Raw genomic sequence first — 22,053 nt, 5'->3', positions numbered from 1 at the left:
TGGAAGAAAGAAAGGAGTGTTAAAATAAGTAGTGATAGAGCAAAAGCCAGAAAATGAAAGGCAAAGGGAAGTGTAGATAATTCATATGAATAATTGTGGGATATTGTTTTTCTTTGGCTCTCTTCTTTCTTCTTTCTTTTTAACAGATAAATAGGATAAACCTTTGTCGTTAACCACTTTATATTATGAAGTTAATAGTTTATGGCATTTATTGTATATTCTTGTATCAGTTATAGCATCCCAGCAGGAAACAAATGACACACTCAAAACAGATAATTGAAGAACGTTTAGTGAGAGACCATTTCCAGAGGGGTGCCTGGGGTTAAGGATGGCGCAGAGGGAAGGTATTGCACCAGGAGCCAGCAGTGTCTGGAAGGGACTGCTGTATTAGGTGTGAAGGGACAGCTGTAGCTCATCTGTGGCTGTTTATAGACTAGTGCTTAAACCTGTAGCACAGCAGGGAGGGCCTGCGGCAGCAGTGACATGAACTGGGAGTGGGGACGATAAATACCCTACCTCCCCTTCCTTCTATCCCCTGTCTCTTGCAGGTGCCTCCCAGGGCCAGAGAGTAAACGGAAGCCACTGGGCAAAGCAGCCCAGATGAAGCACTCTGCAGACATCAGCCTCCTAGGGCGCAGGGAGGGGCCTGTGGAACAGAACAGTGGGCTTGGTTATTTCCAAACCTCTTGCTTTTCAGCCTGTGTTCTACCTCTTTAAGATTGCCTTGGACTTCTCTTAATCACTTCTGATTGGGAGAAACCTCAGGAAATTGTCCTGGACTGCTGAAGCAAACCCTCTCTGAGCTCACAGCACAGCTGAAGAGTTCAGAACACGTTGGAGGGTGGGGGGAAGAAGCACAGTTCCTGGCTAAAGAGCTTGGACTGTGGAGTTTGGCTGCCTTTCCTTGAATCTTGACCCTGCCACTTAATAACTGTGTTACCTTGAGTAAGCTGCTTAACCTCTCTGTGCATCTTTCCCCTTCTGTAAATGGAAGTAAAAACAGCACGTTACAAGAATTAAGTAAGTTAACATGTAGAGTGCTCTGAAAGGTGCCTGGTACCACAGCTAAAGTCAATAAAATATCATTTGCTATAAGGCATACTATCATTATTATTTGTAATGATAAAGAATTATACACTTTCTTCACTGTAAGTGGGGTATTTTTTTCTTTTGCTTTTTTCAGATTCATTGCAAAGTTTTATGTTATGTTGTCGTCTTCTCCCAACTACATTCGTCACCAAAGTGAAGGCCTGGGTCTCTAGTGCCTACTCTCACAGTTAAACAGGGAAATCAATAGGATGGTATGATTTGAAAATGATCTTAGAAGTTCTTCTGTGATAGTTTGAAGTTATACTTACTTCCCATACACAATAAGAAATTGAATGTTGTTTGAGAAAGTTACTCCTCTACTACCCACCCTCTTCCTTCTTTTTCCCCTTCCAGCCAGGTGGGGCTGGAAATCCACCTCCTGGATTTTGCAAATAACTTGAATTCACTTCTTGAATACAAAAATGGATCAAGGTGTAGGCCAGAAATGTATTTAGCTTCATAATTTCAGCAATGATGGGGTTTGGAAAGAGATATTATGGAAGATGAAATAATACTTGTTTTTAAATGCCTCCAGAAGAGCTTCAAGCATTGTTACATGACTTCTTACTGAAAGATTTAAGGTCCTAGAGTCAGGAATTTACAGTTTGCATTGTCTTACTCTCAGTTAATCAGATTTAATAGATCTTTGTTCTTCTGTGGGGTTTTTTTTTCTTGACAAGCACTTTATACATTTTTAATTCTCAACAGTCTCTACTCTTAGATATTCTTGTTCCAAAAGAATGTATTTGTTAGAGAAAAGGAAGGGTGAAGAAGAAAATGATTGGTGCCAAGTGCTTGAATGATTCGGAGGTTGTAAAGATTATTTGGCCTTTCTGGCCTATCTGTGGAAGACTGGTCCAAAGCAGATATGTTAGGACAGTTTCAAGTCCTCCCCAGTTATTTCTTTACTCAGTATTTATTTTAATTTCAAAATAAATTAATAAATGATGTTATGTAAGAGATAACTAATGATTCCTTGAAATATATTTGAGTGGTATTCACTTCAAACTTATAAATTAGAGTTTACTTGGAAAAAAATTCTTGAAAATTTGTTGTAAATATGTTGTAAAAAATCAGTTTCTTCCTACAAACTTTAGAATGTTAAGGTAAAATACCTTAGCTTAAGATATTTTTGAAAGTAGGAACTTAAAATATTTTCATCCGTTTAAAGTTTGCTTTAAAGTTCTCTGTCACCCCCAAACTCTTTCAGTTTTGATTTCTCAAACTAATTTTTTTTTAATCATGAAGTTAAAGTTTGTATATAGACTTTTTCAGTAGGAGCATGTCCAAGTTTATCTTACACCTGATTAAAAACACCATTTCCCTTAACCTGTCAACAACTTAGTTGAGCAGTCAGACTGTATTATTCGATATCTTGTCTGACAGGAGGACAGCAGTCCAAAGAGAAAGATAACACAAATTGGTGCCACACTTCGATAAATAGAGACATTTTATTTTTTCACCAAGCTAATTCAATCCAGTTCAGTTAACTCTTTTTCCCCCCTTCAGGACAGATCAAAAAAGGCAGCCATGAATGACTGACTGTGTCCTGTGTTTGACACGTCAGTGTGTGAAAATAAAGCCGACCACAAGGGAGGGGCTGTGCCTTTAGATTGCAGACAATGCCCTGAGCAAGAGCCCTCTCTCTGCTCTGCTCTGTGCTCTGCTGGCAGTGATAATGGGGGAGCTGGGGCTTGCCGCGCACGACACCCTTTCCCCTTCCAGTGTGCAACCTTTGTGGTTTCAGCATTCTTGAGACTTTGCAGACATTTTTCAGGCTGTCACTGAGCTGTTCTTTATTTCCAGAGGCTAAAGCTACTGGATGTTACATATTGGTAGTTTTGTGATTTTGGTAAACTGTGTCCTTGGCGTCTGTTTTCTAAAAATTTCATTATGATAAATGTAACGCTGGCATTTCTGTTTGTCAGGTCACTAATTTCTTCCTGAGACGTAGAATGATATTTACACAGTCATCATATTGTTGATGATACTCATCCAGTGATCATTACTGTCAATTGTTAATGGGTATGGGTTATGCTACCAGACATGAATTGTCTAAATAGCATTTGTAAAAGAAGATTAAGTTGGTCAGAAACTTGCCCACTGCTCTGAGGGATCGGGTCCAAGAGTCCCATCTTTTGCATCAAGTTTTGCATCAAGAGCCTTTAAGGGCTGCTTCCCACCCATGACCTCATGTTCTAGTCTCTTCGGTGTCTCGAAGCCCCAGGCCACGTGTCTATTTGCAGAGCCCTCCTTCTCTGCCAAACCTACCCTTCATGTAATTTTAAATCCTACTTTTTCCTTGACTTTGGCCATCCTTAGCTAACTGCTGTGATGGGACATTGCCTTCTTCCATGTGATCTAAAAATTAGACTCTTGAGTATGCTCTCCTCCTTCCAGGGGTGCAGCTCTGCATGTGCACCTCAGAATGAGATGGTATTTTATTTTCTGAGTAATCCATGTGTCCTGTCTGTTCAGGGCTTCAGCAGTGCAGCCAGGGCTCACTAAGATCTGTGTGCAGAGAGCAGGCCAAGGGGCTGTGTGTCACAGGTAGGAGGGCAGATTCTAGAGCCAGACACCTTCCCCCCACCTCTTCCTGACCGTATGGCCACACTCAAGCTACCAAACCTCTCTGTGACTTGTTTCCTTACTCTGAAAATGAAAAATCCTACCTACCTTATGGGTGATCAAGATTAAATGGGTTAATTTTGGTAAAGTGCTCAGAATAGTATCTGGCACAGTCTAAGTGCTATGTAAATGTTTCTTAAATAAAATAATTTACTGAACATGTTCTGTTAGTCACTGTGCTAAATGTTTTACATGTTGTTGACTCATTTCATCTTATAGTAGTCTCATAGGCAGGGAGTGTTGCCATCCCCATTTGACAGATGACACAAAGTTAAGTGACTTGCTCAGGGTCACACAGCAATATTAGGGCAGAGTCTGGATTTGAATTCACGCCCGTTGGCCCTGGGGGCCTGTGAGTCACTTTTCTCCTTGAACCACTGTGGTTGGTGTACTGCAGACCTGAGTATAAATCATGTTGTCATTTGGATGGAGAGACATGCAGCAGGATGTTCCTTCTTGACTGTTAGAAAACAATGGGCCAGGAGATGATAGCCAGGAGAGGTTAGGCCCTGGGGACTAACCTGATGATGACTGCCTTGGACTGGAAATCAAGGAGGACAGGGACCACATATGTTAGCAGCTGCTTCAATGGCACTCCAGGCCTAGGTGTGCCATGTGATCATGGCTTTCTGGATTTTATTTTTGTTAATTTATTTTAAGCCGCTCTTTTGTCAGGCTCCTGAGAGCTGGTACACTGACTCTAGCCTGGAACCATACAGGACACCATAAAGACCGTGAATGAGGAAATGGGTCAGCTGCATCAGCCTGCTGATGGGGTGTTCATCTGTGGGTGTTTAAAACATGTTTTCATCTCCTCTTCTGTGTCACCCAGCTCTCCTGAAATAATTTATCCACAGAGTTCTAGCTAGTAAAAGTCAGCAGTCAGTTCAGAACGCTCATACTACAAATCTTAGTCATAACAAATGAAATATTGGACACGTGGGGCATTCTCTTGTGCAGGTACATGAACGTGTGTGTGGTTTTACAGCTTGGGACAGGTACCTGTAGGAGTAGAGATTGTTGAGCTGTTACAGTTGGTGTTTGGACTTTGCAGCCACACCGTCAAACATCATAAAAGTGAATTTTTTTCAAAAGATTCAATTATTAGGCTGAAAAAGCACAGATAATGAGAAAACTGTCCATTTTACAGTTAAGTCTTTTTGGGAGGGGAGGGGGACAAAAAGGTTCCTAGGACAGTAATGCTTTGTCGAGGCTCTAATGTCCAGTACTCTTAAGTGCCAGGTAAAAGTTAAACTTGAATGGCAATGATGAAATATTTACTCATCAGATGACTTTGAAGTTTAGCCTCTTTTTGGTTGCAGTCCCTTCCTAATGGACATGTTTCAAAGAAGGAAACGATTATAGCATTCGGCTGTGATGTTCTCTGACTCTCTGCATGGAAGAAATCCATTGTATTTTAGACCATTTGGATATTTAAATCTTTGGAGACCACTTTCTTAGAAATCACATTAATGGCAGCAATAGTTCATACAACTCTGAATTCATTCTCATTGATAGGATTGTGTTTAAAAGTTAATTTTTCTAATACCTGTATACTTTTTTTTTTTTTTTAAAAAAAAAAAAGATTGCTTTAACTGGTATTCTGCAGTCTTTCCAACTTAAATTTATTGGATTCTCCACAGTCTATATATCTGAAGGGTCTAAGGTGAGTGAGTGCATGTATATAATGTGATAAAATTCAGTTCTGTAAACTATCTTGCAGGGTAAAATCACTTACATTTAAAGATCTTCAGAAACCCTGTATTTAGAGGTACAGTTCTTCAGTTCTGATAATAACCGGAGGGCTTTCCTTTAGAGTTTAAAATTGTAGATGCTTTAGAAGGTTGAGTGAGTATTGTTTTTCTCCTGCATCCTGGATTAAGTTTCATTCATCCATGTGATTTAGGACTTTAAAAGGTTAGAAAGGTTCTGTTTTTATGTTTCCTCAACCACGTGGACCGTGCGATACACTTTTAACATTTGTGTCTGTCCTTTGTTCCTTAGTTTTCATATGAATCCAACAAGCAATGAGGACCTCAGGAAAATCCCGGTAAGTTGCTGAGGGGCTAGTGCATTTCAGAAAAGAAGCCACAAGCTGGCCTTCCTTCTGGCATACATTTTTAAAAAGACCTTCATCCTGAATCCCCGAGTTACCTTTGGATTGTAGTTTAATGTGGTAGTGTGGGGGAGAAAGAAAAGCAAAATTCCAACTTTGTCTCTATATACGATAGGGTGTGCAACTCTATAATCTATAGAAATTCAAGCAAATATTATAGTTCTAATTAAAGCCAATTTAGAATCCACATATTTTGTTTACAGACTTTTAAAATTAATGTGAAAGTTGTGTGTCAAGGTCAACATTATAGTTATGAAATAAGAGCATGTGGAGAAAATGAACCTTTTTTGTTGTTGTTGTGGCAAAAATCAAAGAATAAAACTGCCTTGTTAACATCCAACAATGGGAAAAGCATCCTGGCAAGAGATCTAGTTAACCAGGAAAGGCTTTGAAAGAGCCTTTAGGACACTTACCTTCTTAGTCAGAACAAAACCAAATATATTAACAGACTTGGAAGCGACCAACTGCATTAACTCACAGATTTTGCAAGGACTATTCAGATATCTCAACTTCATTTTATTATTATTTGAAGTCCAGGTTTGATTGTTCAGAGTTCCACTGCGTCCACAGTCAATTCTAAATGCATCAAACCTAGAGAGTAAGTTACTTTACAAAAATATGGGCACATGTTCTTGGTAGAAAACTGACTTCTCACTGAATAACAGAAATAGAGCCTTTATTCCAAGAGGCTGGTGGTTGCTGTTTGAACCATCTGTCCCTAAAGTGTGTGTGATCCAGATGTAGAATAAGAATCTTTTAAAGCAATAACATATCAATTTTTCTATGATGTGATAGAAATGCCTAGAAGTCACTGTGGTGTGGTGTATAAACCTTTCTAAATGTAGTTATTTGTACTTAAAATTGTAGAAAACATTATAGAAGCAGAGGACTTTGTACTGCGTTTTTGCTGTTTTATGTAAATGATTTATAAGTTTTGATGTTTCATAAATACTCAAGTCTTTAGAATATGGCAGTCTGGCGAGAAATGTCAGAATATATGAAGTCAGCCTTTGATCAGATAGTAAAATGAATTCTATCAGGCGGTTACTTAATCTCAAACAAAATGCAACATCAAAAAATCGATCTAATGTGCAGCCATTGTTTATGAAGTCACCTTAATTACAATTTCTCTGTGCTTGTAAATGTACTTTTCCCAATCTTGTAATTTATTGCTGTAAAAGCATCCTTAGAATTCTTTAAAGAAATAAAATGTGAAAATTGTTTTAGTTAAGGGATTTAAAGGTGATAAAAGAATCCTTGATGTGTGATTATTTTTCTCTGGAATACTAACTATTCTAAATGACAGTGAAAGGATTACTAGGTGTTGTTAATTTACTGCAGGATACAATTAAGAGGAGAAAGCTCATCCCTTCTACAGAGCGTTACTGAGGAAAAGTATTTGAGCAATTTTTATGTTGAAGATTATAAGATGTTTGAAGTAATTTACATTAAGTTCTCCAATAATAGCCATCCACCAAGTTATTTTTTTCCCCTTCTGGACGTAGTATTTTGTAATTAAGTTTGTATGTCTTACATGCTAATGCCAACACCTGTCTGTGAAAGCACAGTGTTTAAACAGGAGCAGTAGCCAGTTGAAAGGGCAGTGCGAGCTCTTTAAGGCCTAATTAAGAACTGAAAGGGAGATGAAGGCAGTAGGACAAAAGATGTGAAAGTAGCTGAGATGATATTCCCAGAGCAAAGTTCCTCATTAGAACAATAATGAGATGATCAGAGAATGCCAAGCCTTCATCTTATCTCTCTCTCTCTCCTCTAGCTGCCTTGGATGTCAGTTAGTACCCCACCAAGATTTGGTTACCAGGACAACCTGTCTTTAAATCTCCAGTTATTTTGAATCCTGATAATTTGCTTTTGTTGAAATTTAAATATCGCAAAAAATATACATTTCCTAGTTTAAAAGGCTAGGCTATGTGTGAAGTAAAAATAGATCACTAGTGATTCTCTGAAGTCTTCTGTACAACTCTGTTCTTGAAAATTAGGAAACTTCATGTAATAATTCTAACCAATCTCTCACCTACTCCCTATTTTCTGATATCTGTGTATGGCAATTTTTAGCCGAGGTTCGGTCTGGAATGACAAAGGATTGGTTGTGAAAGGAGAAGAGAGAAAACAAATTTACATTGAAATTCAAGACATCTTAAAAACACATGTGCTATCTGTGCAGAGTGCCAGGGGAGTAAATACCGAGTCCTCCGGAGTCCCACTGTAGGTCATTTGAGTTTCTACCAGTTTGGAGGTTTCTCAGTTTCAGAAGTTCTTCCAAGAACAGTATTATAGAAGTATCTTTTGGAAAAAGAAGTGATTTTTGTATTTGCTTGAGAGTTTTCTTCTTCAAGCAAAATAATTTTTGTGACCAGAAAATGGTTTAATTTCCTATTCTATGGATTAATATTAATCTTTATTAGTTTATTGGGAACTATATCAACAGAAGGGGCGGTACATATGTACATATGTACATATGTATTGAGTATGTCAGTCAGTTGGAGAATCTTACGCCTAAAATTAGAAGGATTAAATAATTGCTTTTCAAATATGAGATAAAATCTGGAACTAAGCACAAAACTGTTTTTAATTATTTTATATTCTTTTCCAGAATATAGTTTATAGTACATGTGTTTCTAAGATGTTTTCCTGCCTAGAAACTTGATGCAGAAATTTGGGGGAAAATTTTCACATAAAAGGACAAATGGAAAATGTACTGGAAAGGTCAGAAATGTATTTCCAGGAAATCTGTCTGTATATAAGTATTACATGGTTGTGAAGGGAAATATAAGCCAAATAATGGCTTCTCTACTCTAGATTATGGCTTTAAAGCATTGAACAGTATCCTGGGATGATAATGAATTATTTTGAGAGATTAAATTGTTAGATTGATTCATATCATAGCAATAATGTAAACTGCATATGTCAGAATAAGAATTTTTCCACACGTCTTTCATCCTCATTGTCTTTACAGCAATGAATTTTTTTTTTTTTTAAAAGCTTCAATCACATTATCTTCAATTCAAATTAGTACTGGTGTGTTGTTAAATATAACAATATAAATTATTTGCTAACTGTATCATCATTTAATTAGTTTGGAGAAATCAGTTCATATATGTGTAATTTGATTAAGATTAGAGAGAGTTAGTGTTACTATGTTAAACCAAGAAAACACATAAAACAGTCAACTAGTCAGTAATGAAGCCCATTTAGTTCGATTTCATTAACCACTGCAATTCACACAAGAACACCTATTTTTCCGTACACATTTTATTAGATAAATGAAATCGTATTAGTTGGATGTTATTACTTTTCTAAAATGCAGTTCAGAAAAAAAATTACTTTGTAGACCAGGAAATTTTAGAGTTGAAAGGAACCGTGGAGAACATCTCATTTATCAGATAAGGGAAGTGAGGCCTGGACCGGTATCTGTCTCAAATCTATGCAGAATTACTTAGGTTACAGTAAGAAAGTTTAGCTGATTTTTAATAAATTTTAAAAATGTACTTACCTCAATACTGTGTCTTATCTTTTCTACAGAAATCTGCTTAATATAATAAATGTTTAATAAGAATGTGGCTAGGAAATTGTAAGTTTTATATCTTTAAACTGTTCATGACCAATTAAATAAATTAGTAAATACGTGAATTGTTTGTGCGTGTGTATGTGTGTGTGTATACTCTTACTATTATGAAAGATTGAAAGAGAAGAAAATGTAAACCAACACTTGTGTCCAGAGTTGTGATAAAGCAATATTCTTAAATGCTTTTGAGGGACAAAGATAATACAGCTGCTAAAGTTGCATCTGTTCCCAGTTTCTAATACTAAAATTAGTTGTTTTAAATATAATCATATAGAATGTAAGCTCACTTTCCATTGGCATCCCCTCTCTTCATCCTGTTAATCTGGTGGAGGCTTTTATTAACTTGTCTTTAATGTTTCAGTAGCTTGACAACGACTCTCAGCCCCTCCAAATGATCCTACTTACTGTTGCCATTTTACTTTTCCTAGAACTTCACCCCAGTCCCATCCTGCCCCTGTTTAGAAACCATCAGTGGCTTCCTATTTCCTGTTGCAGTAAGTCTGAAAGTCCTTTAACAATAGCCTCCAGTATCCTTGAGGGTCTGTTGAAACCTCCCATCTCAGCCTCCCCAGACCATGCCCTGAACCTTGCTCTCCAGCCACCATTCTGCCCTGATCACCTGCTCCTGACTCCACTGTGCCTTCAACCCTCTTTCCTCCTTTAAACAAGCAGAGCCCACTGCTTGGGATGCCCGTCAGCCACTTCTTCTCGGCAGAGTCCCTGAAGACCTGGCGTGAGCTCTATCTTCTTTATAGAACATGAGAGATTCCATGGGATTGGGGCAATTATCAGTCCTGAATTTTTCCCTTTGTCCTAGGGAAGGGAATGACTTTGGGAACGTAAACATCAAATTGATATCTGTACTTCAGGTGTTTCTCTGGATGGCAAAGTCAAGGCACCTGTAAAAAGTGACACTTTGGCTTTCCCCGCTGAGCACTAGATGCATGTCAAATAAGTAAATCCTGAAAATGCATAAAGACAAATGTAATCTGATGAAAAAGAGAGAGAGAAAGGCCTTTCTGCATTCACCTCCTAGTCCCTGTTCTCCATCCTCCATGAAATAGATTACCTACAATTATTCCTTAAGAGCAAGACCGATTTCCTCAGTGTTAGGGTTTATTTTCCTTAAAGCCAGATGCAAAAGTTTTGAAAGAAAGTGATAAAAACCATTTCTAAGTTGTTGAGTTTTAAGGATAGAACTATGTATAAAAAGGCATAAAGGTTGCTCCTTAATATTTGTGTGTTCTATCTCATATAATGAAAACTCTAAATCCTATACACCGTGGATGATGTTCCAGTGCTGTTTTGATTAAATTTCTGACAGATATTTTTTCTTTTAATATTAGACTGATTTGTAATAAAAATGAATTGCTTTAATGTCTTTTTCCATTTAGTTTATTATTATTTTTGTGTAAGAAAGGATATTCATCGATAGAATAAGCTTATTAGCAAAATAAGTAGATAAGTGAAAGGAGAGAATGCAGATATACTAATCCTGAGTTTACTTAACATGATTGTAGGTGAATTCTGAGTTTCTTAATGACCAGGGCAAAAAGGGAAATAAGTTATATAGGTATTAGCACTTAGGAGGAGGAATTAGACTGGTTACTCAGGGGAGAAAAAGCTTTGTTTGCCTCTAAATTATAACAGAAGCTACTCCCATGGGGCTTCTTACAAGGCTGCTCATTGATTTAATCCTGAATGCTTTGAACATATCATAGTAAAGTGGAGAAGCACACTTGACACCACTGCTTCTTGGAATCATCTTCAGTCAAAAGCCAGAGTCATAACATTAAACCATAGTCCATCAGCAGCAGTTCCATGAAGGCTAAGCCATTGTCCAAATGTATAGTTCTCAGTAGCTTCCTAGAGTTTTTCCAAGTGTAGACTCTTAGAGATCTTTAGTCTTTACCTCTTTTAATTATATGTGTTACATAACAGTTTATCTCTTCACTTAGTCCTAAATGATATAGTCAATTTCATATATGAGGACATTGTCCACAATGTAAAACATGGTTCTAGAAGGATTTAGAATTACAGTCAAGGCTATGGTGCACCTGCCCTAGTTCTTGCCTCAGGACTGGCCAGCCATGGTGTGAACTGTTGTCTTGGTTCTAGGCAAGGGCACAGAAGAAGCTTGATCATAATTTGAAAAATCAAAAGTTGAAGTTCAAAATCATTCTTAACTTGCCCCCCACTGCCATGTTCTGTCTCCTAAAATGACCCATCTTTCTCCTGCTCCAGGACAGCAACCCTTTTGATGCCACTGCAGGGTACCGTGGTCTGACCTATGAGGAGGTCCTACAGGAGCTCGTGAAGCACAAGGAGCTCCTCAGGAGGAAAGACACGCACATCCGGGAACTCGAGGACTACATCGACAATCTCCTCGTCAGGGTCATGGAGGAAACACCCAGTATCCTCAGAGTGCCATACGAACCATCCAGGAAGGCTGGCAAGTTCGCCAACAGTTAATAAGCCAGTTGTACGACATGTGTGATGAGGGGCAAAAAGGAAAGAAGAAAGAGCAAAAGAAAGCAGAAAATCTTGGCACTGCAAGAAACTACATTATCAGGCTTCATTACATACTCCACTCCATTGCAAAAAGTTATTTTACCTGTAAATATTAGCAGGGACCATCAAGAGTGACCTCTGAAGTGAGCTAAACAATTTAAACATTTAAAGTGAAAACAGGCAAGATTCCCAATGAATAAGCAGTTCTTTAGGATTCACTTAGGTGCTGGCACTGGGCTACTAACCTGCCATAGGCCTAGGGACAGCTTCAGAAGGATGTGACTTATTATTCCTCAGGAATAGAGCTCATAAAGCAGAATTGATGCTGTAGCTGGTTTCTCAGAAGTCCGTTTGTAGACATAATTAGCTGCAGGAATACCGTTCAGTATAACACTAAAAAAAAAAAAAGTTCATATTTTATATGCATATATATGTACATGAATGTATGTTCATGTATCTTTGTATATAAAATACATGCATATACCTCATAGATACATGTGTTTTTAGAACATTTAAAAACAACTGATTGCCTCTAAAATTAGGATACCAGTTTCTTAATTTGAAAATCTATGTGTGCTCTATCGATGCAGAACAAATCATCATTGCTACTAGCACAGTTTGTTATAGGGAAGCTGCTTCAGATCACTCTTGACTTGGCAAATCTTCGTTTCAAAATGAGCTGCTCCTATATATTATTCCAGCATCAGATGTTTGCTCTTTTTCTCAAAGGAATGATCCAAAGGGTTTTGGGTTTTTTTGTTTTTTTTTTTTTCAAAGCATGACATGTTATAGGAAACTTGACTAGTGTCACAAGAGTACGAATTTCTTGAGTGAATTTTTTATCTTAACACTTGAATTCTGTGTAAGTAGAAGAGAAGCTAATATAGTCTGTTTTGTTGAGATTCTGAATGCCCTTAAATCCCTAGCAAAGAAAATATTAGGAAGTTAGATCTGAAAGTAATTCTAAGGGAAAAAAAGTAGGTGATCGTCTGATGCCTGATAACCCAAAGCAATGGGCAAATTTTAGGAATGAAGAATTCGGCTTGGTTTCAAGTTACATAAATAATAGAACAGATGGTTGCATTTGGGTCTTGAACCAAAATAAGAGCCATTGAAGGAGGAGTGAATTCTTGGAACAGAACTTCACTCGCATGGCACTATCTACTATTCTTCGGCCACCCTTAAGAATTGGTTAATTACAAAATTATATGTACACTCTTTTTATAAAATCCACACCCCCAAAATATCAGGCACTTGCGTGAATTATCTTGATATATTTGTACTGAATTAGCCTGGAATGTAAAGTGAAAACAATGGTACGAAAATATTACTAATCATCTATTTTTTCCCTTAAAAATCTAAAATACTTACTATGAAACACTGAATCCGTGTCTCTGGTTTTAAATGGAAAAATTCACCTGTATATGGAGACATGTATTCTCCAGGCTTTTAATGAACTGCATTTTTGTCTAATATTTTTCTCCACAGACTTTATTGAAAATTCAGTACAAAGCAGAATAGTTTTGCTCATTTTAATATTTTGAATCAGATAATACTTGGCCAAGTGTATATTCATGAGCTAAAATTGCTCGTTTGTATTTTCTGAGTTTCTTTAGTTTTCCTATGAGAGCATACATTTTGAAATTCTGAGAACTTTTCCTAAATACAAAAAATTGAATAATTTTTTTAAATGAAGTGGAGAAGGAAAAACATCTTTTACCAACTTTTTTTTTCCATTTATAAATTTCTGTAGTAAACCTTAAAATCTGGTTTAGAATGCTATTTTCTCATTTGAGGTCTTAGTAATTATTATTTTCTAACAGGGTGCCATTTTTAGTTAATATGTTATTAAATATTACAAAATTCTTAGCACTTTTTTTCTGTTGGTATAACTGAAACTCTTCTTATACTTTTTAAAATACTAATATCCATGCGTTTTCAGTATTATGACAGATTATCTGGAGATATTTTAATATGCTTCGGCCAAATTTGTTCTTTATAAAATGAACCAAGATGTCAGTTTTATATTGGGGATATGTTTTATGTAAATAGAATTCGTTATAAAGTATTGTTCAAATACTACTATTCTTTTTATGAGGAAATTCATTTCTAAGGAGAGGCTCCACACCAGGATGAGACTGTTAAGGATTAGATTTATCAGACGTGAATGATTTGGTTATAACTGAATCAATATTTTTATCTTTCAATCTGAGACAAGAATTGTACTGAAATCTGAATCTGCACTTGTCACTGCCTGAAAATGTTCTGCAACGTTTATGAACTTCCGCTCATGACCTAGAGTCAAACGTATTACATGTTTTCATAATTGGTCCACATAAAACACTCAAACCAAAAAGTAAAAATGAATTCTCAAGTACACATGTCTGTGTTTCCTGTATTTGGACAGAAGTGCAAACAGAGTAATTTTAGTTTCTTGCATTATAGGGGGAAAAAAGCCAAAAAAATCACCTTCAGTTAATTTCTCCAAAATGTAACTTTCAGATATTCTAATGGCATATTTTGTTAGTAGTTTAGAAATAGAAATAAAAGACATGCACTCATTAAATAATGCACACAGCACAGTAGACTTAAAACATTTTGCTTTTAGGCTTAAAACAATGCATGCTGAAGAATATTCCCATTGTAAGAGAATTTTTTTAAATCGCAGAATCAATATTTATCCTGAACCTATCTTAAGCTAACCTATCTCTGTTACTGATTAAAGTATTTCTGCTATTATTTTCAAAACAGTATTGTTTTACAACCATTTCCCCTTCCAGTTCTAAAATTTGGCTTTGAGAGTATTGAATATACTGTCCTACCACTTAGGCTTCGAGTTTCATTTACCAAATACCAGGGTTATATCTTAGAATTGTATATAAAGTGACTTGTCACCCATTCATGAAAAATGTTTGAGTATTGCTTTTTGCTGCTATATTGTGCATTGAACCTAGTTTTGCCATCCTCCCATGAATGTAGTATTATCCTTAGATTAGGCATAACTACATCTATTGCTTTTGGCAGTAAATGAAGATTTTGTTGTAATTTTCCAGCTGTGAAAATGTTGCCTTGTATTTAAAAGGATTTCATGAATGGAAACCTAAGTAAAACTCAGCTCATTAGTGACAGACTTGCTTTCCTCACATCCTCCCTTCACCTACTCCTCCACCCTCACAACCCCTCCACCACCACCTACCACCCCCACAAGGGTGCTTATTCTTGAGCAAAGAGAATCTTAAAAACAAAAACAAAAACAAAAAACCTGCTGTCTTTAATGTATCTAGTAATTGTTACACTAGAGCTTTTATTTTCCTCTGTAGCCTTTTAGGAGAAGCAAACTACTTTGGATTTGTAATTCAAGCAGAAACTTTTTGATGTCCATGTACTCATACGTCTTATAGATATGGTAGGTGTTGTGTGTGCGCGCGCGCGTGCGTGCGTGTATGTATGTGTGTGTGTGTAAGTGAAGTATAAAGCATGCTCATTCACTCGATCCTTTTGAAGTAAGAGGTAAAGGACCACAGTGCCGCTGGTTCATGGAGATGTAAGGGTCTGTCAGCACACATCGAAAGCCCCCGTTTTCACAGATTTATAACTTTAATAATCCAGATGCAATCATTGGAAGTATTTAATATGCAATAGGTAGCACCTTAACTAATTAATCTGCATATGAAGGGTTTTCTGATGTATTTAATAAGAAGTGTAGAAGCTTTCAAGCATTAAACTAGAGTTGACATTTTATTTCATTTATTTTCTGTGTCGAAAATTTCCACTCTTAAAATGGAATGGAAGTCTGTAAAAAATGATACATTGGACCTATTAATCTTTGAAGCTTCCAGGTGGTTTGTATTTTGAGGTACAAAAAAAAAATGCTGCAGATCTAGAAGTGTATATATATTTAGCAGGTACTTGAAAGATAATAAGCATTATTTATAACTGAAGAGTATTACATCCTATTAAGTAAAATGCTCTGGTAACTTGTATACATTCTTGCAGGTACGAACCCAAAAGTCTGTAAGCATTGCATAATGTGACGGTTGTATAATTTATGTAATCTGATGCATGAATCAGAATTTTTATATAATATATAACTATCAATTTATTATAGTTGATTAAAGTGTTTAATCTTAATTCAGTTGTCAGTGATTTCTTGTTGCAGATAAGACTGCACGATGCATGCATTTGTACATGAGTCCTGCTTGTCTTTGAAAAATATGTAGGATGCCTCTTCTTTGATGTATTGCAGCCGGTGTATCGTAAGACCTGCAGACTCACTTCCCTATGAAAGTAGTTTCGAAAAGTCGTTCAGAGAGTGGTTTCCAGGCCCTTGGGAGTGACATGCTTCAACAGAGATGTGAACGCCCTCCATGTGTAAGACACCCCTTCCGAGGGCTGGAGCTTTGGTTGGGGTAGAAAATGACATTTGAGTATTTGGGTAGAGGCTAAAGTCAATCCAGAATGTTTTCTATTTATGCATTATTTCATTTACACCTCACAACCACCCTGTGAGGACCGCTTAGGCATTCAGAGGACATTTAAGACAACTAATGAAAAAATCTGCTTGTGAAACTCTAGAATTGGCAAACCTGTAGCACTTCTCACCGTTTCTTGTCCCACTCATGAAGGAGTCGCTCAGCCCTCACCCCCTCCGCCCTCACAGCCCAGCGGTCCCTGGGTACACCTGTCCATCCAGGTGCTGGCTGCAGGAGGCCAGTGTGGAGAGGCTCGGGAGTGGATCTGGATGGCAGCGTCTCAGGCAGTTGTATGATCCACATCGGGAGATGTGATCCATATGTAGCAGTTGGGGACATAAATCATATACACTTGGAGCAAGAGCTTTCTCTGCAGGCCAGAACGTCTTCCTGTTCTCTAGATTTTCCCCTTTCTGCCTCTCCCCCACATTTATGTTTCCTTAGTCTACTGAGACACAGATATGTGGGGTAATTTGGGAATAGGGACGTGTTATCATTAAAGTGGCCATTTCCCCCGTAAGATCTGTTGTGATGCAAGGCCCGACTCAGGAATGTTTGTTTAGTTTGTCAGGGTAATCTCTTGTGACCTGGACGCCTAGCATTCTACATTTTTTCCTCCCAAATAATCTTACATGCTAACATGAATGTCATGCTTTCACATTTTTATGCTCGTACAGGGATACCAGCAACATTTTGAGGAACCTATAATTATGTGAACTAGAAATGCTTGATTCTCTTGTTTTACTCCTTTTACCCTAAAATTTGTGAAATTTTCATTTGTTAGACATACCCGGAAGCAGAATTTACGCTGGGAAGCACAGAATCAAATTTCTCTATCAAAGGTTTTCCGTGATAAGTGTATTGCGGTCAAATGTGAGATGTGGTCCAGTTTGTTACTAACATTAGTACCAAAGTTTGCAAACGATTTTTTTCTAATGAATTAGAACAGAGTAGGGGCGCCTAGAGGCTCAGCAGTTGAGCATCTGCCTTTGGCTCAGGTCAGGATCCCAGGGTCCTGGGACCCAGTGCCGCATTGGGCTCCCCTCAGGGAGCCTGCTTCTCCCTCTGCCTGTGTCTCTGCCTCTATGTCTCTCATGAATAAATAAAATCTTCAAAAAAAAAAAAAGTAAAGATCTCACCATTATAACATTACTTGTGTTCTGTTACGCTGAGGCAAGTGACAGGAGAGCATAGGAGACCAAATCTACAGGTCATTTGCAGTTTCCAGGAAACTTCCTACTTGTGCAACAGCCTTACTGCAGGGATTGCAGACTCCAGAGTCAACAGAGCCAGGTAAGTATGGAGCTTAACCAGGCAGGCCAGGTGTAGCAGAGTAGGGATTACAGATCTGGAGAGCCCACTTCTCCCACTAAAAGGGGACGGCAGCTGTTCAGCTCCAGCTTATGTGCCCACATGGAAATGAATGTGAGGCCAGGGTTGCTAACCCTGATCTCCCTAGAGAAAAGGAAAACAGGTTTCTATGTGAAATACGATTTCCAAATGCTAGCAACTAATTCACTTTTTTAACAAAAAAAGCTGAGGGCCACCAGTGTATGACCTCATCCCTAGTCACTGTTTCTGATGTGCCATCAAGTCATCAGAGCGATTCAGACTGGTGGTTTTACCCGGCGCACAAATGATTTTGTGTTTAATCAAAAATTGGATTGACCAAGGGGCATGTGGGGTGGACATAAAGTTTCAGTGATGCTAGATGAATAAATTCTAGAGCTCTGCTGTGGAACCTTGTGTCTCTTGCTAACAACATTGTTTTGTACTTTTAAAAAGTTACTAAATGGGTGGGTCTCATTAAATCTTACTAAAGTAAAGAACCAAGCCCTGCCCCTGGGCCCGATGTACAGTTGCTTAAGAAGGAAACAGTACAGATAAGCCCAAGTTAGTCAGAGGCCACTGCTTTAGTGTCTAGAGCGTTTTATAGAATGTCAGCTCAGGATCTGCTATGTACTCTTTTTGTGGTAATTATGATTTTTCAATATCTTATTTATGATGGTCTTGCCTTTTGGCAGAAATTGTGTTAAAACTCTTAGTGTCCCGTTCTCCCTCCCCCCCCCCAAAAAAAAGAAACCTGGGGCACCTGGGTGGCTCAGACAGTTAAGAATCTGACTTCGGCTTAGGTCATAAACTCCAGGGTCCTGGGATGGAGCCCTGTGTTGGGCTCCCTGCTCATTGGGGAGCCTGCTTCTCCCTCTGCCTCTGCCTATCTCTGCCCCTCCCCTTGCAAGTGCTCACTAGCTCACTCACTCTGTCAAATAAATATCTTTAAAACACCTACAAAACTATATGGCATTAACAATTATTTAAGAAACAACCAAAACAAACAGAAGACAACCAAAACCCCCGAGAAAACAAAAAACAAAACAAAACAAAACAAAACAAAAAGCCAAAAATCTTAGTGTCCCAGAGATCAGTTATGCACCTAATATTGTGCTGTGTTAAGGTCATATGGTATGTGACCATTTCTGGTAATACTTACTTTATATTGACTTGATGTGTTTTCATGGGCTTTTTTTAGGATAGAAAATTCACATTTCAATGAAAATATGACGGCTGTCAGTTCCATGGTTTGCTTGATTTTGTACATTAGCCATTTAAAATTTTACTCTACTAAAAAATAATAATAAAATAAATCCTACTATACTTTTTGACCAGCCAGATCAGGAAAGGTGAATAGTATAGATCACTGGTTCTTACAGTGTTGTTCCTAAAGCACCAATGCCCCTGTCACCTGAGAATTTGTCAGAATGCACATTCTCAAGCCATTTCCAGAATGACTAAATTGGAAGCTCTGGGGGTAGGACCCAGAATGCTCTTTTAATAAACCCTCCAGGTATTCCAAATTCACTTTCAAATTTGAGAACCATTGAGATAGAGCCCCTATCTTTTTTTTTTTTTTTTTTTGGTAGTTTATTGTAGAGAATTTTTTTAAAAACTTATTGTGACTTTCCTTGCCAGTCCTGAATTTGTGAATCTTGGGGAGTTTTGTTTGTTGGTTTTTATTCTTATTTTTTTTATTTTTATTTTATTTTTTTTAGTTTTCTGGTGAGATGAACATTTTGTATTTTAAAGAAATTTAGTCTTCAAGTGTCATACCTTTTTTTTTTTTAAGATTTTATTTATTTACTCATGAGAGAGAGAGAGAGAGAGGCAGAAACACAGGCAGAGGGAGAAGCAGGCTCCATGCAGGGAGCCCGATATGGGACTCAATCCTGGGACTCCAGGATCACACCCTGGACCAAAGGCGGCGCTAAACCACTGAGCCACCCAGGGATCCCACAAGTATCATACTTGATGACACTTCATATAGTAGAATGTTCAGAAGATAAGCACAATGCATCACGCAAAGCAGATACATTATAAAAATATGGATTCATTGATCCGACGTTTTGGTTTGTGCTGTAAGATTTGAGATCGTGACTGAGAATATGGGCCTCCGTGCAAAAATGCCAGAGCACCTTCCTTTTGTTGTGACTTGGCTGTTCCACATTTGGTCAAGGAGGGCAGCATCCTTCTCTGCCTCACAGAGGCCTTTACCTGAAGTCAAAGATACTAGTGTAGAGAAGAATCCGAGAACACAGTTGCATACTGACTGTGGTAAAATAAAGTCTGACTGTGTGTGAAATTGGGTAGTGAACCTTAATAGCACAAGCACAGCCAGCTTATGACTGTAGGTGAGAGGTGCTATTTAATAGGCACCTTGGTAACTTTGCTGGTTATAACCATTTTGTCAAAGAGTTATGAAAGCTTATATTATTTTCACATTCAGAACGGGGTTGAGTTCTCATTTCCAGGAAAATCTAGAATGAAATTGAAAAGTCTTGCAAGATCCTGCATCAGTTACTAGAGACGCCAAGTGATTGGGTTCAAGTAACATTATCTAAAGTAAGGGGGTAGGAGGGAGAGCAACTAGCAGGAGAGCGTTTTATTGGTTTTTATTCCTCGGTGGAATAACGACTAGAACATTAACTGCGTAAAATGGATCCAGAGACATCTGAACACTGGCAAAAGTTGTTGGGTTGGGGTTTTTATGTTTCTATTCCTTTTCTCCATGGAGATATCAGTGCCAAACACCTGCTTAGCCGATTGTGGAAGGGGAACCGAGAGTTCAGGGCATTCAAGTCTCAGCCAGTTCAGAATCCTCAACTTGAACCTGTAGTTTGAACCTCTTTCAGCAAAATTCTGCTGAAGTTTATCCGAAGAGTACCAGAACTGGCCTACGCATTTCCTTTCCTTTCCTAGTTATGAAAGGGGCTTTAATGAGGGGAAATGGCAAGAGAGCCATGGAAGGTGGGTGGGGAGGCCAGGCCCACAGGTAAACTAGTTGCCAGCCTCAGATTAATTTAGGGTCTAATCTGAGACTGTACAAGATGACCACCTGTTTTAAGAAAAAAAATTCGTTTGCCGTAAACAGTGGACTGATCCAATAGTGGCATTTAATGTTTTTATGTTTACATTTAAAGATTTTTTTATTAATGTACTGTTATTGAACATCTTCCATGATTTATAAGCTGTAAAATATTTTAATCCTTGACTCATTTGTTTACCAAGCTATTCACTTAATGCTATATAATATGTAGCACTTGAGACCATCTGTTGGGAATATTTGAATAATATGCATGCTATGAAGATATGTACAGCAAGTAAAGCACAAAACACATGAAATATTCAGGAAGAGTTTGTGAGGACAATCCATGTATTTTAATTTTAAAAAATGTGGACTGAAATCTAGCAGTAAGTCTTTCCAAAAATGCAGCCCACTTCTTATTCTGGGCAAATTGCTCTGCTGAGTGGCATTAAGATGTCATTTTGACTTTAAGTGAATAGATTTTGAATGAAAACATTGGAATTCATACTACTTGGAGTTGTGCTTATATGAGCTCTTCATTAGGTGTGAAGAGGGCTTGCAGAGAGACTGCATGGGATCCATGGTAAGCATAATGCTTTGTGCAGCAGGCCAAGAGGGAGACCGGGACTGGGACAGCGGGGGGAGCTTAGGGTCATGCCTGGACAAAGGGTTTGCGGGGAGCATCATGTTTAATTGGATGGTCTTGGAAACACTGAGCTGGCTGGGTGAATCCTAGGTCTGCCAGGCTCCCTTAATACCATTGCAGGTTGAGGCTATGTGTTTATTTCTTTTCTCCGAATTGGTGGAAGATGGCAACAGATTGGCACCATGGGCGAGTCCTCCAGAGCAGGAGACCTTGTGTGAAAGGTTGGAAACAGAGGTGTCCAAGTCACTCAGCTGCATGGAGACAGCTGGATTCCTACACCAGCCACCTTTTATTTTAGCCAGGAGCGATTCTAAGACTTGACCATTCCTGGGAGGCTAGTTGTGACTTCGGGGTAACACCACTTGAGGAACCATTATGGCCTAGACGCCTTTATGATGCCTCCTCTAAGAATGTGCAAGAATGGTATACACATGAGATGAAATTTAGATCCCACCAGACCTAGGGAGTATCTAGCTGATTGTAAGCCTTCATCCTGGGACTCACCCTCCAGCAGTGCCATCTCTAACTGCTTTCAACTCTTGAGCTTTGTTGCCTAAACCACACTCCCTTGGAATTAAACCAGTTTCTTAGTGCCTGTTATTTACTGGTCCCCAGCGACAGGAGTGACCTCACTCGTGGGCATCCCTC

At 38.2% G+C, this 22,053-nt stretch overlaps 1 protein-coding gene across 5 annotated transcripts in view; it reads left to right on the top strand.

The window, feature by feature from the left end:
• Positions 1–22,053, top strand: part of RAB11FIP2 (RAB11 family interacting protein 2) — a 57,732-nt gene that overhangs the window by 26,967 nt on the left and 8,712 nt on the right. For 2 of the 5 annotated variants that reach the window (XM_049103044.1, XM_025467374.3), the window contains 3 exons: positions 5,722–5,767; positions 9,845–9,910; positions 11,661–16,058. In XM_049103044.1, the coding sequence (XP_048959001.1) occupies positions 5,722–5,767; positions 9,845–9,910; positions 11,661–11,888 (340 nt within the window). In that variant the 3' untranslated portion in view covers positions 11,889–16,058. Of the gene's footprint in view, positions 1–5,721; positions 5,768–7,607; positions 9,482–9,844; positions 9,911–11,660; positions 16,059–16,173; positions 16,299–22,053 lie in introns of those variants that run through there. The other 3 variants (XR_004810051.2, XM_025467376.3, XM_025467377.3) reach the window with 3 other exon arrangements.

The sequence above is a fragment of the Canis lupus genome, chromosome 28 (assembly GCF_003254725.2).
Source record: "Canis lupus dingo isolate Sandy chromosome 28, ASM325472v2, whole genome shotgun sequence".
Taxonomy (NCBI): Eukaryota; Metazoa; Chordata; class Mammalia; order Carnivora; family Canidae; genus Canis; species Canis lupus.
This window is presented reverse-complemented; position numbering and strand designations above follow the sequence as displayed.